Genomic DNA, 12,161 nt, shown 5'->3' with positions numbered 1-12,161 from the left:
GCACGATGTGGCACATTAAACAAGTAAACCAGTCTGTTGGAAACTGAAAACTCCATAATTTCATAAGCAATCACACTTCTGGGCTTCATCCAACAACAGCAGGCAGCAACAACGTCAGTCTGTTTTTGGACTGTCTGTCTTGTTGTTTGTCTACCTTTTTTAATCCAGACTTAAAGGTGCGGTGTGTAGGATTTAGTGCCATCTGGTGGTAAGGTTGCAGATTGCAACTAATCGAATACCACTCTCTTTCAAGCGTGTGAGAGAACCTACTGAGACAATAACACTTGCGAAAGCGGCCGTCTCTAGTGCCAGTGTTTGCTTTGTCTTGTTTTGGGCTACTGTAGAAACGTGGTGGGCTCTGTGGAAGAGGATCCACTATATGTAGATATAAACGGCTCATTCTAAGGTAATAAAAATACAATGATTCTAATTTACAGGTGATTATACTCCAATTAAAACATATTTATGAACATAATATTCCATTTTTGCCAAGTCCGTTCCCCTAGATGCCACTAAATTCTACATATTGCACCTTTAAGACATTAAGACATTTGCTGACATTCATTGTCCCTAGAGGATGAAACCCTTTGACGTTGGTGAGTAAAGCTCAATACTGTGTAAAGGCTGGAAACTGCTGTTGGGAGATATTAAGCAGCTACAAGGACATTTTCATTTATATTCATTAAGGCACTCTGCAAAGCTGAGAGGCAAAATAACAGGGTCAAAACAAACACCACTGCACAAGCCCTGAAGCAGCCTATCCAGCCTTCAGTATCTAGTTCAGCCCAGCCTGCAGGTAGGTACTCTTGAGTGAACACATATTAAACTTGGCTGTACTGAATCACCATCACATTTTGTCTGTTAAGAAGAAGTAGAAACTTGAGTGATCATTTAAAGCTTTACAGCAAAGCTCAATAGTGTCTATACTTCTGAACTGTGGAACCGCCTATCAGCAGACATCAAACAACTATTGTATTACCTTCACAGCTATAAGATAAGATTGCCATGAAATTTGGTAAAGACATTTCCCTCAGGATTACTTTGATAATCCTCTAACTTTTTAATGAAGCACCATCATCAGGACAACAATTCATTACGTTGAATATCTTGTCAGAAATAACAAACAAAAATAATTAGGACAAAATCATTGATGTTATAAATATGTGTATTTATTTTATCAAACATGCAGCAAACATGACAACAGAAGACTTCCTCAGTGAGGGAAACAATCACCTTAAAACAGCTGAGGTGTGAGTTACATTGTCATAACTTGAAGAAACTGAAGAAAGACTGGAGTGTCATGACTTGAGATGGAGAACGTTTAAACCGAAAAAAGTGACATGATAAATAAACTGATTATCCTACTCCAGACTTCAGGAAATACACAATTGACATTCAAAGTCTTTTAAAAACATAATTCAAAATAAAGTGTACAAAAAAATTAAAAACAGCTGGAAAATTTAGTCCGCAAAACATTTTTATAAAGCATGTTATGCATTATAGGAAATGGGTAACATAAAAAGCAATACTTAAAACAAATAATATCAAATGTCCACATTGTACATAAGTCTACAGCAAAGTGTGTGAGTCTGTGTCTGTGTGTGTGTGTGTGTGTGTGTGTCTGTGTGTGTGTGTGTGTGTGTGTGTGTGTGTGTGTGTGTGTGTGTGTGTTCATGCATGGCAGTGTATAAGCATTTCCTGTGCTGGCCTATGACGCTACCAGGGGCTGGCCAGTGATGGCTGGACTCAAGGCTGGTTGATCTGGCCCATAAAGAGAATGGTACCTGAGGACAGAGACAGAGAACATCCATCAGTGTCAAGCAAAGCTTTCTTCAGGTTACAAGACTTCAACCTCAAGACAGAGTGTAGGCTATATATAGTTTACTAAGAATATTAGACAGTCAAGATTAAAGTTCAGCTATTTGCATTTTAGTTTTGACCTACCATAAATCAACCTGCACATTTTGGGCTACAGAGACATATTTCACTTAAATCTTGCTTATGATTGGGTCTGTGTCACAAAGTGAAACGTATTCTGGCTGTCTTTAGATTAACCTGGCTTCATTGGGAGATCCTAGAGAGCTGGTATCACAAAGCTGGTAATCAACTGCCTCACTTAACTCTGGGTTTATCCACCAAGCTGTGAGCCTGTGCAAGTACACGTGAAACAGGCAGCATCAGTACAAGTACATCATCGCCAGAACCATTGGTGTAGCACTCAATATAAGATATAAAACAATGGTTTTGATTAAATGTTTTGTCTTTTCAATTATTACAAAGTCGCCTCAAGTTACTCTGAACTGCAGTCAGGAATCTTGTTGGAAATGAAAGAAATTAAAAATGCAACTACAATCACTACAACTACATTCATTAGGCATTTAAAAATTAAACTAATCTGTTTGTTAGAAAATGTCTTTCAAATCTAGGGTGGACATGGAAAGGCTGGAACAGTAAAGTGATTTTTAATGATCTATAAAAATATCTTTATGAATTATCATTTGTCACTTTATTATAAACTCTGTACTTGTGTCTATGGCTGCATCCTAAAGGAATAACGATTCTTTTTTTCCCCCAGTGATCTGACTGATGTGACTGATCAGCAGTCTGACTTTAGACCAGTGGAGCACAAGTTACCAACATGCTGATCCAACCAAGTTAAAAGCGAGCCAGCTCCTTGATACTGGAAAACCCAAGCTAAGCCCAAAGATAACTGGATAACCTACCAATCTCAAATTATAACTGTGTTTCCCAAAGCTTGACTGAACCAGCTTTAAGCATGCCTTCATGGAAGGAGTGCTGCCTTAAACAGCCAATCACATGCAAAAGTAAAATAAAAGTATTGATAACCCTGGGAAAATATAGTTATTAGGTTTAATGGAAAATTTTGGCCTGTAACTCCTGATCCATCTATGGCTCAAGATAAATCCACTGCACACTGCAAAAGAACATGTACCATTGAACCTTAAGTGTGACTGATGACACACACTTGAGTTTCATCACACTCACTTTCCTCACCAAACTTTTACATCAAATATTCTTATGAAATATCAGTAATAAATGGAATTTTGTGCTTGTGCCACTGTATCACACATATTTGTTATGCTAAATATAACTGTTTCGCTATTTGTTCAACCTTTCTACAAGTCTCAACTGGTTTTAAAGGGAACTAAATAATGTTTATAATGAATAAAACCATCATCTGGTTCAATTGGCAAATTAGTCATTTCACATGCAGATGCAGCAATGTTATGTCTTTGAGATCAATAATATACAAGTACTTTGATTACCATATATACCTTTAAAAAGGTGAGTGAAACATGTTTACCTGTTTGGTTATGTCGGATGAGGAAGAGGAAAGGTCTGTCCACTGAAACCCAAGGTGGAGAGGACCGAGCCAGCAAAATGGCAGCTAAATACAAAAAGCAAACACATTAGAGAATTCGAACAGTACTTATATTAAAATAACCTTATTAACTGACTTTTTCCACTTGAACAAACACTCACTAGTGGCAGCTGCTGCTTTTGTTCCATCTTCATTCACCACTATTTTGGCTTTCTGGAGTGCTCTGGATACATAGACTTGGTGGGCACCTGTGAAAACAGTGACTGTCTGTTAGTTTATGAAAATAGACCATTATAACCAATCTGATATTGCTCAGCCAATGTTGGTCTTTTACTGTAATAATACACAAGTGATCAACAGTATAAATGAACCAAAGTAAACTGAAGAGAAATCATTAAAAGGCTCATGACTGGACCACACATTTATGTAGCCTGATGTGCACATGTACAAGATGCTTTTCATTCAGCTATGTATGCTTCTTCCTGCCCTCACTACTCATCATTTAATCCTTTAAATGTGTCTTGAAGAAGATGAGGAGCAAGGCGAGAAGAACCACAGGTGTAGCTTATGTAGAGTATTTTCAACCAGACAGCAAAAACCCAACAGAACTAAATCACTGAATCACAAATATATATCAAATCTTTTTCTCCCCCCATGAGCCAAAAAACAATTTTCTTCTGCTTTTGCTTATTGTCAGTTCAGCATGCTGCTCAACATCTAGGCACTCTGTCCAAATATAAAGTGCTCCGGTCTTCACTTACTCTGCATTCTGTAATAACAGCATGAGCATGGAAAGGGCAGCTTTACTTTACATGCAGCCTCACACAAATGTTATTGTGCCTTCCTGTTTGATGTCTTCTTCCAGTAATAAACACATTTCAATCAGGCAATTATTACTTAAATGGCTTCAACAAAATTATAGGACAGTGCATCACTGGCAGCTGTCATCCCCTCAAAATGATGCTGAGTGAATGAGAATAAATAATGTGCATGATAGACATCTCCCTCAGTCTGTTGGTACATTAAACAATGCAAATGAATTAGTGCTATAGCTGGGCTGCACACAGGTATGGAAATGAAGTAGTATTCTGGATTTCAATAGGGAAATTGAACAAATTAATCTTGCTAACGTTTTGTGCAAATGTTCTCATATAAAAAACAGTCTTTGATGCTCAATACAGAAATATAATGTCAGCCTGGCTAGTTCATTATTGAGTAAGCCTATAATAAATGAAAGCTTTACTCTACACCACATGATGGCAGTAGTGAACTCCATTCAGAAGTGCTGTAGAGACTCAAGGAGAGAGCAGGAGTGAATCCGTTTGTCACCCTGGGCAGCCAGACGCATTTCATACGACTGACTGGCTCTCAGCAGTAAACAGCCAACAATTCAAACCTCACTCGTGTCCAAATAAATGTGTTGAATATTTAGAGCCATTGTGTCATTTTTGGGTTTGGACTGTGCTGTGACTCACTCAGGTCTCTGAAGTCAGCTTTGGCCTCGTTGAACATGTCCGTTATTCCCAGGGCTGTGAGAGGAGTTTCCAAATCTACCTCTGCATCAGCAGAAAACCTACACACATCAAACACACACACACACATAAATAACATCAATGTTTTCCAATGAAATAAGTTTAAAGAGCAGCTGTTGCATGTGTGTGTGTCTTTGTGTATCTTACTTGGGAATAAGCAGGCGGACTTTCCTCATGTGCATCACTTTGGACCAGCTCTGCACCGTGGCTGTGCTGATGTGTGGGATCACACTGGACAGAGGTGTGTCCTCTTCGCTGGGCAGGACAATCAGCATGCTGATCGTGTTGCCGTGATAGGGCAGCTCGATGACCTTATATTTCAGTCCATTAGGCGTGGTGGCCAAGCCTGACAGGGGAGGAGAGGTTATGAGTTCATAGTTCATAGTGAGGATGAAACTAGACAGACATGCCGGACTGATAGGCAGCTAAGACCTCAGTAGATATGACATTAACCACTAAATCTGACTCAAAGGATAACATTCTCATACAAATCTCCTACTTACTAGAAAAATGTGTAAATGTAAAAAAATAAGAAGATAAACAGCTTTTCTCAGCTTTTGTGACTCTGTTGTACCCATATGCTATGCTTGTTTGGGCTGCAACAAGTACAAACACTCCTCTGTCCAACAATCTGTTGGATTTTCTCCTGAAGAAGCTTCTGCGGGTGACAATATTTTTCTTTGACCGCGATGGTTATCACGGCAGCAGAGTAATTTCATTTAGTCTAAACAAACTGGAAACGGAAAATGCCTCATTTCCTGAGAGCAAACAGACCAGACCCACCAGAAAGCAAATGTTAAGTCTAGAAAATGCAAAAAAGACTCACTGGAACAATACTTAAATACCAATCTACGGGGGAGAGTAGCAGAACTAATATCAGCAAGGATGATTGCTTTTCATTTATATTAGGCTGCCAAGGTTTTTGACGTGTATTGCACTATGTAAAACATTTTGAGTGTGTTCACATTTTTTTAGCACTTTTGTCCTATGAAGGCTTTTAGCTGCAGAGGAAGAATGACAAATGTCCCAGCAGTACCTGCCTCATACCACGAGCATTCATTCAAACCTGTCTGCACAGTTTGACATGCTTTACACGGCCATTAAACTAAATCACACTACATTATGTTATTAAGCCATAAAACCAAGTATGTGTAAATTTGATTATATTCCTACAACATGACTGTATAAAGCTACGGTTGAGTGAGTTAGAGCTGTTTTTTTTTTCTTGATGTAGTGTTTTCTTTATGACTGAAGTGTGGTAATTTGAGGACAACAAACAATACTAAAGTAGCCACACTGCAGGATGCTGAAGAAAACAAACAAACGTCTGTCCCACGCAGCTTAACGTGACCTTAGTTTAACTGCGGCGCCCTGTGAGAATCCACTCACAGCTCTCACTGCGCTAACACAACTCTGACAGCCGTCTAAATATAGAGCGTTGACTGGTATATCATTTCATTTCACACAGGCCTCAATATTATCCAGCAGAGATGGTGTGACTAAGCCAACGTTTCATTACAATACACAACACAACCTGACCTATGAATCATGAACTCAAAATGATAGATTTTTTGATTATATCACGTTCTGGAATGTAAACTGGCACTGAATGAGACTACACTATGAAAAAGAACAAGTTTAATCATAGAAATCAGTATTTATTTTGCTATATTTTTTTGTTTTGGCTGAAGTAAAATAGCTGGCTATTTGTTGCTATTCATCTAAACCATCACTGATGAAGCATGAACAGTCACGACAGTTGAAACACATCCAGTAATTACTCGAAGAAATGCATACCGATTTGAATGAGTTCATTTTGAGTTATTGCTGTTCGCTCTTTGCACACTACTCATCTACTACCTGACCATGAATGACTAACACACCTCAACAACCTCTACTGACAGAACCATTCATTTTCTTTACCACTTATCCTCTAGAATCAGAGTCTATCATCTAGACTCTGGAGCCAAGCTGACATTGAGAGAGAGAAGCAATGTACACCCTGGACAGGTTGCCAGTTAATCACAGGCAACCATTCACACTCATTCACACCTACGGGCAATTTTGAGTCACCAATCAACCTAACCTGCATGTTTTTGGTGTGTGAGAGTAAGCCAGAGTACCCTGAGAGACACACAGAAACTCCACACAGAACAAGCTGGTTTAAAAGTAATTTGTATGTAAATTCCTCTAGATTTACATTCACAGATGATCTAAGCTTTTAAACATGCCTTGTTTAAAATGTGATTTTGTACGACATGTCTTAACTAAATCCCCTCAACCTTCCTATCAGGCTCATTTCTACCTCATTTCGCCAAGTCCGAATCCAATATTACAACTATTCACCACAGAGTTGTCTAATTATCACAAATAACATCCTTGAAGATAATTTGGTGGTAAAATAAAGCACAGAAAATGTCTTATTCATTGTCCTGACGTATCTAAACTCTGAAAATGTATGCAAGTAAAGTCTGAGATCCCGACCGCTCACCGATGTTGAAGACGGATAGCTGAGACATCATCGGGACTTTATATACATTCCCGTTGCCGCCGTTGAAGGGCCTCATCTTGGTGTTCTCGGGCTGGAAGCGGGACTTCCATAAGCCTTTGAAGTAGATTGAATTGACAACGACCAGACGGGTCAGAGCCGGGTCCAGCATGTCTGCTTTGATCAGGCTGGGGATGTGACCTGGATAAATATGCATCACGAGATCATTATTCAGTCAGCAAGATCTGATAAAAACCGGTGAATTCAGTTCAAGAGACATGAGGAAGTAATAATGCAGCATCATTTCCTGGACCGAAGAAAAAAAGGCTTCCTACTGTCCAAAGTATAAGAAAATAGACAACTAAACACATTTGAAAGGCTTAAAGAATGTGAAGGTTACTGTTCACATCTCCCACCTTTGGTCTTATTGTTGACCCATGCATTGATTTCTTCTGCTGCCGCCTGGTTGTTGGCAAAGTCCAGGTTCCTGCTCTCACATTGGAAGTTGGCTTTGTTGGTGGATACAAATGTGTCCTCCATGGGGAAACCCTTCTGGCTGAACAAGGCATTGGCGATTAAAACTATATCTTGGTTGGACTTTGCCGTCAAGCTCTTGTGCAGCTTCCTCAGCATCTTATAAGGACCTGTGTGGACAAGGTCATGTTTGAATGATGACTCAACAAATGTTCAGGGTTGAAATGTTAAATACTTAAATCAGCTCATGCAGAAAGCTAATTTACTTAAATTTGATAATGTTTATCAGAGGACAGTTTCTACAATAGGGACACAAACAATCTTTACCATTTTTCTTGTAACGGAGTGCATTGAGGAGCTGTTTTCTGGTTTCCCCATTGGCTCCTGGTAGCAGCATGCCAAGGATGGAAGCCACTCCATGGGGTGAAAAAACCACATTTTCCAGAGGCTTGGAGCGGGCTACTTGCTGAAACACCTGTATGCCAAGATCTGATCCCCGCTCACCATAGGAGGGAGTCTGGGACAACACACCCTGATGGCTATACAAGCTCACCAGAACATACAGGCACAATAATGACAGGTGCTTCATTTTTGGATATCTACAGCACCTGGTGAGAAATAAAGAAAGAGTTGTTACCAACCATCTGCTGAGCTGCTATAGATGTATGAAAACAGAACTGGCAGTCACTACTAATAGAGTTAGATATCCTTTTCACATGTCGCATAATGGTTAACTACAATTACCACATGCACTTTTTCTTCAATAGGCAACAATCCAGCACTAACTCTTAGTCACTCTGTCTAAATATTGCAGTTTCGCCATTTTTCACCAGCCTCCTCAAACTGCTCCCTTCTTTCGTTTTAATTTTAGACTAAATTAAATCTTTCAGGCCATTTTAGGAACATGAATCAGCCTGCGCCCCACTCACTGAGGCAGAGTAAATGTAGCCGCAAGAGCCAGCCACAATGCCTGCAGGCTTGCTTGCTTAGAGGGGACACAGAACATCTATATAAAAGGACATGATTTATTGTAGGTGGGCTTAAATCGTGACATGTTGAATAATATAGGTAGAATACACTAGAACATTATGCAAATGAGTGTGTTGTTAAAATATGTGTCATAAATTGTGTGTATAATGGCCTTGTGCCACATGAGGCAGTCTTTATGAGAGTGTTCTTCCTGCTATGTACATGATAGATAGATAGATGGATAGATGGATAGATAGATAGATGGATAGATGTTTGTGCCTCTTTCCAATGTAGAAATGAGATGTTTAAGTGACACAAATGGCAAAAATGCATATTTTACAATCATGTTTCTGCTCTTGAATTAAAGGAGCATTCGGTCTAAATTGTGGGGACTTAAATTAGAAATCACTATTGGTATTGACACAAACTGGTATGCAGAAACAATCATCTTTAGCCATCTTTATTTAAACTAATGAAGGTGTTAAATGAAACCCACCTGGCGGGATATCTGCATTCATTAATATTACATGCTAATTTGTTTCAATAGCTCCAAAAAAAAAGCTTCTTGCGCCAGAATTCAGGCTCAAAGGTGTAAAAACGACATTAATATGAGTGAATTATTTTAGTTCCCGTCCTAAGTACATTTAGTTAAATATGCTGGTTCTTACCTATCACTTCCAGAGGTTAGTTCGTCTGTTACCGCAGGTGAAAACAGTCCGGTTTTCACTGAAGTCCAAACCAAACACTCAGGCTCGTACTGTTAAGAAAATATAAAGACACCTCTCTTTATTCCAGTGAAAGCGAGAGCCACTACTGACTCCTCCGCGGTTTCAATGTGGACTTTAATAGACTCAACTCCGCCTTCAAAGCAAACAGCAGCATGAAGTATCAGTTAGTGTCAAGCTCAGCATGACACATCGGCAACATCCGGTCACAACCTCAAAATAAAACCACATCAATTACCATACATTAAGGACCGCCAAAAGTGACGCAAATGAGACCACACACACCCTTTTGGTAAGATTTTTGCTTTTTAGATGTTTCTTACAGAAAGTGTATAAAACCCATGAACAAGGTAGTCATACATTGTGTCATTGTGTTACTTTCGGATGGAATTATAGTAAAAATAAACAAATCCCCTTAATAACCCAGGAATTATGTCTGCCCATTTATACTTGGGCCATACATCGATATTATATTGATATAAATATTGTGATATAAGACTAGATATTGTTGTAGGTTTTAATCCGCAGCCCATACATGAGTGGGGAAAGTTCACAGGAGTCCAAAATGTTTAAATGCTGAAAAGGTTTATTGATCAAGGAGAATGAAATAATAATTAGTTCATGCTCTGACCTGATTTTCCCTTCAATTCTGAAGTTTCAGTCCTCTGGTGATATGTAAGCCACACAGATAATGCCAAATATGGGCAGATCCAACACATTTACAGTGTATAGAATTTAATCTATTGGTCTAGAAATGAGAACATTGTCAAGGAACGCAGCTCAGCGCCCTTGTCCTCCAGTCCTCAGGGTCAACAGTATCCAACTTCTGACTATAGTCACCTCTACTACATTCAGAAAGAGACAGGCAAACACATCTCTGCCCTTGGCTGCCATAGCAACACTATCAAAGTGCTTTTTATTTTCCCCAAAAAGGAGCAGACAACTGCGTTTACTGTCTCAAGGGGAGACAGTGTCTCACTCTGTCAAGATTGCTACAAGGTCTAATTTGACCCAGTGTATGCCAATGTTTGATACATCAAGTTATGGAAAATTCCCTAACAGATATCATCTTAGATAATATAATATAACATAATATAATATAATATAAACTTTAAACATTTTAACTTATGCCATATAATAAATATAATAATATATATTTTCCTGTTTTTAAAAGCTGCATTAGGCTACAGTAAAGTAATGGAATGTTTTTTAACTTATCAGATTGTTGTAGCTGTTCTATTATTTGCAACTAATCATTATATTACATTACTTATTTATCAAAACGTCTCATTGTATAAATGTGTTCTAAAAGCACCAATATTATCGCATTATCAATATTGAGGCATGTGGTTAAAAATATTTTAATATTTAATTTTGTCCACCTCTGCCAATCATATATCACTCCCTTTATAATATAACTCTCTTTATAATACTTTGATACATCTTGTTCCTGAGTGGTGGCTCATATTCTGAAAGGCAAACAAATTCAAAGACGTTTTTTATGTCTATGTTGCTACTTCCGGTAATGTCTTACCTAACTGTGGCTAACTTGATACACCTAAAAACTAAAAGTTGTTTACAGAAGGAAGTGACAATGAATGGAAATGTTTTGAAATAACATTTTAGAGAAGTCATATTGCTCATGTTTATGTCATAAGAAACGGAAAATTACTGAGCGACTCAAACTCACCTTGATGCGTTCACATGCCTATCACGAAATTAGACACCAGGACAAACTCTCTCATTATGAAGTCAAATGGTCTTGTGTCCCTTTAATATAACAGTCTGACATACAGTATTTTCTAAACAGAGCAAAGATAATGAGACAAAATATGATCTGGTTATTTTGTTATATTATAAGGTCTCACCATATTTATATATATATATATCTTAAAGTTATATGATAAAAAGATGCACAGGTATATTTTGGCTTAACTTGCCCACAACTGACACCCATTCATAGAGGGACCACCTCATTCTTTTGTATCCGGTGAGGTGATACAGTTGGGTGGTGACACACACAAACACACACATATACCTGAAAAGAGTCTGAAGCTCAATTACATCCCTCTGGCTGCCCAAAGAAAGGATTATGAGTAGGTGCATTAGGGTTTGAATTACAGGGGATTAAATGAGTGTATGGGCAATTACAACTAAATCCATCGCAAATGTTTAGCTCAATAAAGACTGCATCTCAGCTTGTCATGACACTATACATTTTACCCATGCATATGTTGTTGGCTGAACATTAGCTTTAATAGATTCCCTTCACATAGCTTCTGACTGGAGATGGAGACTATGGGAACTCGATGCTACAGGAAAAGGATAACCAAAGTGAGGCTGGATTTAGTGGAGGATTTTGGTCTTGAGTCTTTGTGGGTGTGTGGTTGTGCAAGGGGTGGGGTGGGGGGTTTGGTGGGGAGGGGGGGGGGGTTTGCATGTCCAGCTGGGACACAGAGATGTGACTGTTGTGAAAATAAACACTCTTAAGGGGAAGCGGGGTGGGTTATTGTGTGTGTGTGTGTGTGTGTGTGTGTGTGTTGAGAGAGATTTGAGGAGGTAGTGAATGAACACACAGCTGTGTAATATAATATTGCCATGCAAATGATTTTTTTTACCTACTCGGGAGC

General features: G+C 38.7%; 1 protein-coding gene across 1 annotated transcript; it reads right to left on the bottom strand.

Moving 5' to 3' along the window:
- Positions 1 to 1,585: 1,585 nt before the first annotated feature.
- serpine2 (serpin peptidase inhibitor, clade E (nexin, plasminogen activator inhibitor type 1), member 2) lies at positions 1,586 to 9,675 on the bottom strand. Its single transcript, XM_053320088.1, has 9 exons — positions 9,475 to 9,675; positions 8,165 to 8,445; positions 7,780 to 8,007; positions 7,367 to 7,564; positions 5,023 to 5,221; positions 4,819 to 4,916; positions 3,505 to 3,591; positions 3,326 to 3,409; positions 1,586 to 1,784 (listed from the first exon to the last, which is right to left on the bottom strand). The coding sequence occupies exons 2-9, from the start codon at positions 8,424 to 8,426 to the stop codon at positions 1,747 to 1,749; spliced, it is 1,194 nt and encodes a 397-aa protein (XP_053176063.1). The 5' UTR covers positions 8,427 to 8,445; positions 9,475 to 9,675; the 3' UTR covers positions 1,586 to 1,746.
- Positions 9,676 to 12,161: the final 2,486 nt, after the last annotated feature.

Source organism: Scomber japonicus, chromosome 6 (genome assembly GCF_027409825.1).
Source record: "Scomber japonicus isolate fScoJap1 chromosome 6, fScoJap1.pri, whole genome shotgun sequence".
NCBI lineage: Eukaryota > Metazoa > Chordata > Actinopteri > Scombriformes > Scombridae > Scomber > Scomber japonicus.
This window is presented reverse-complemented; position numbering and strand designations above follow the sequence as displayed.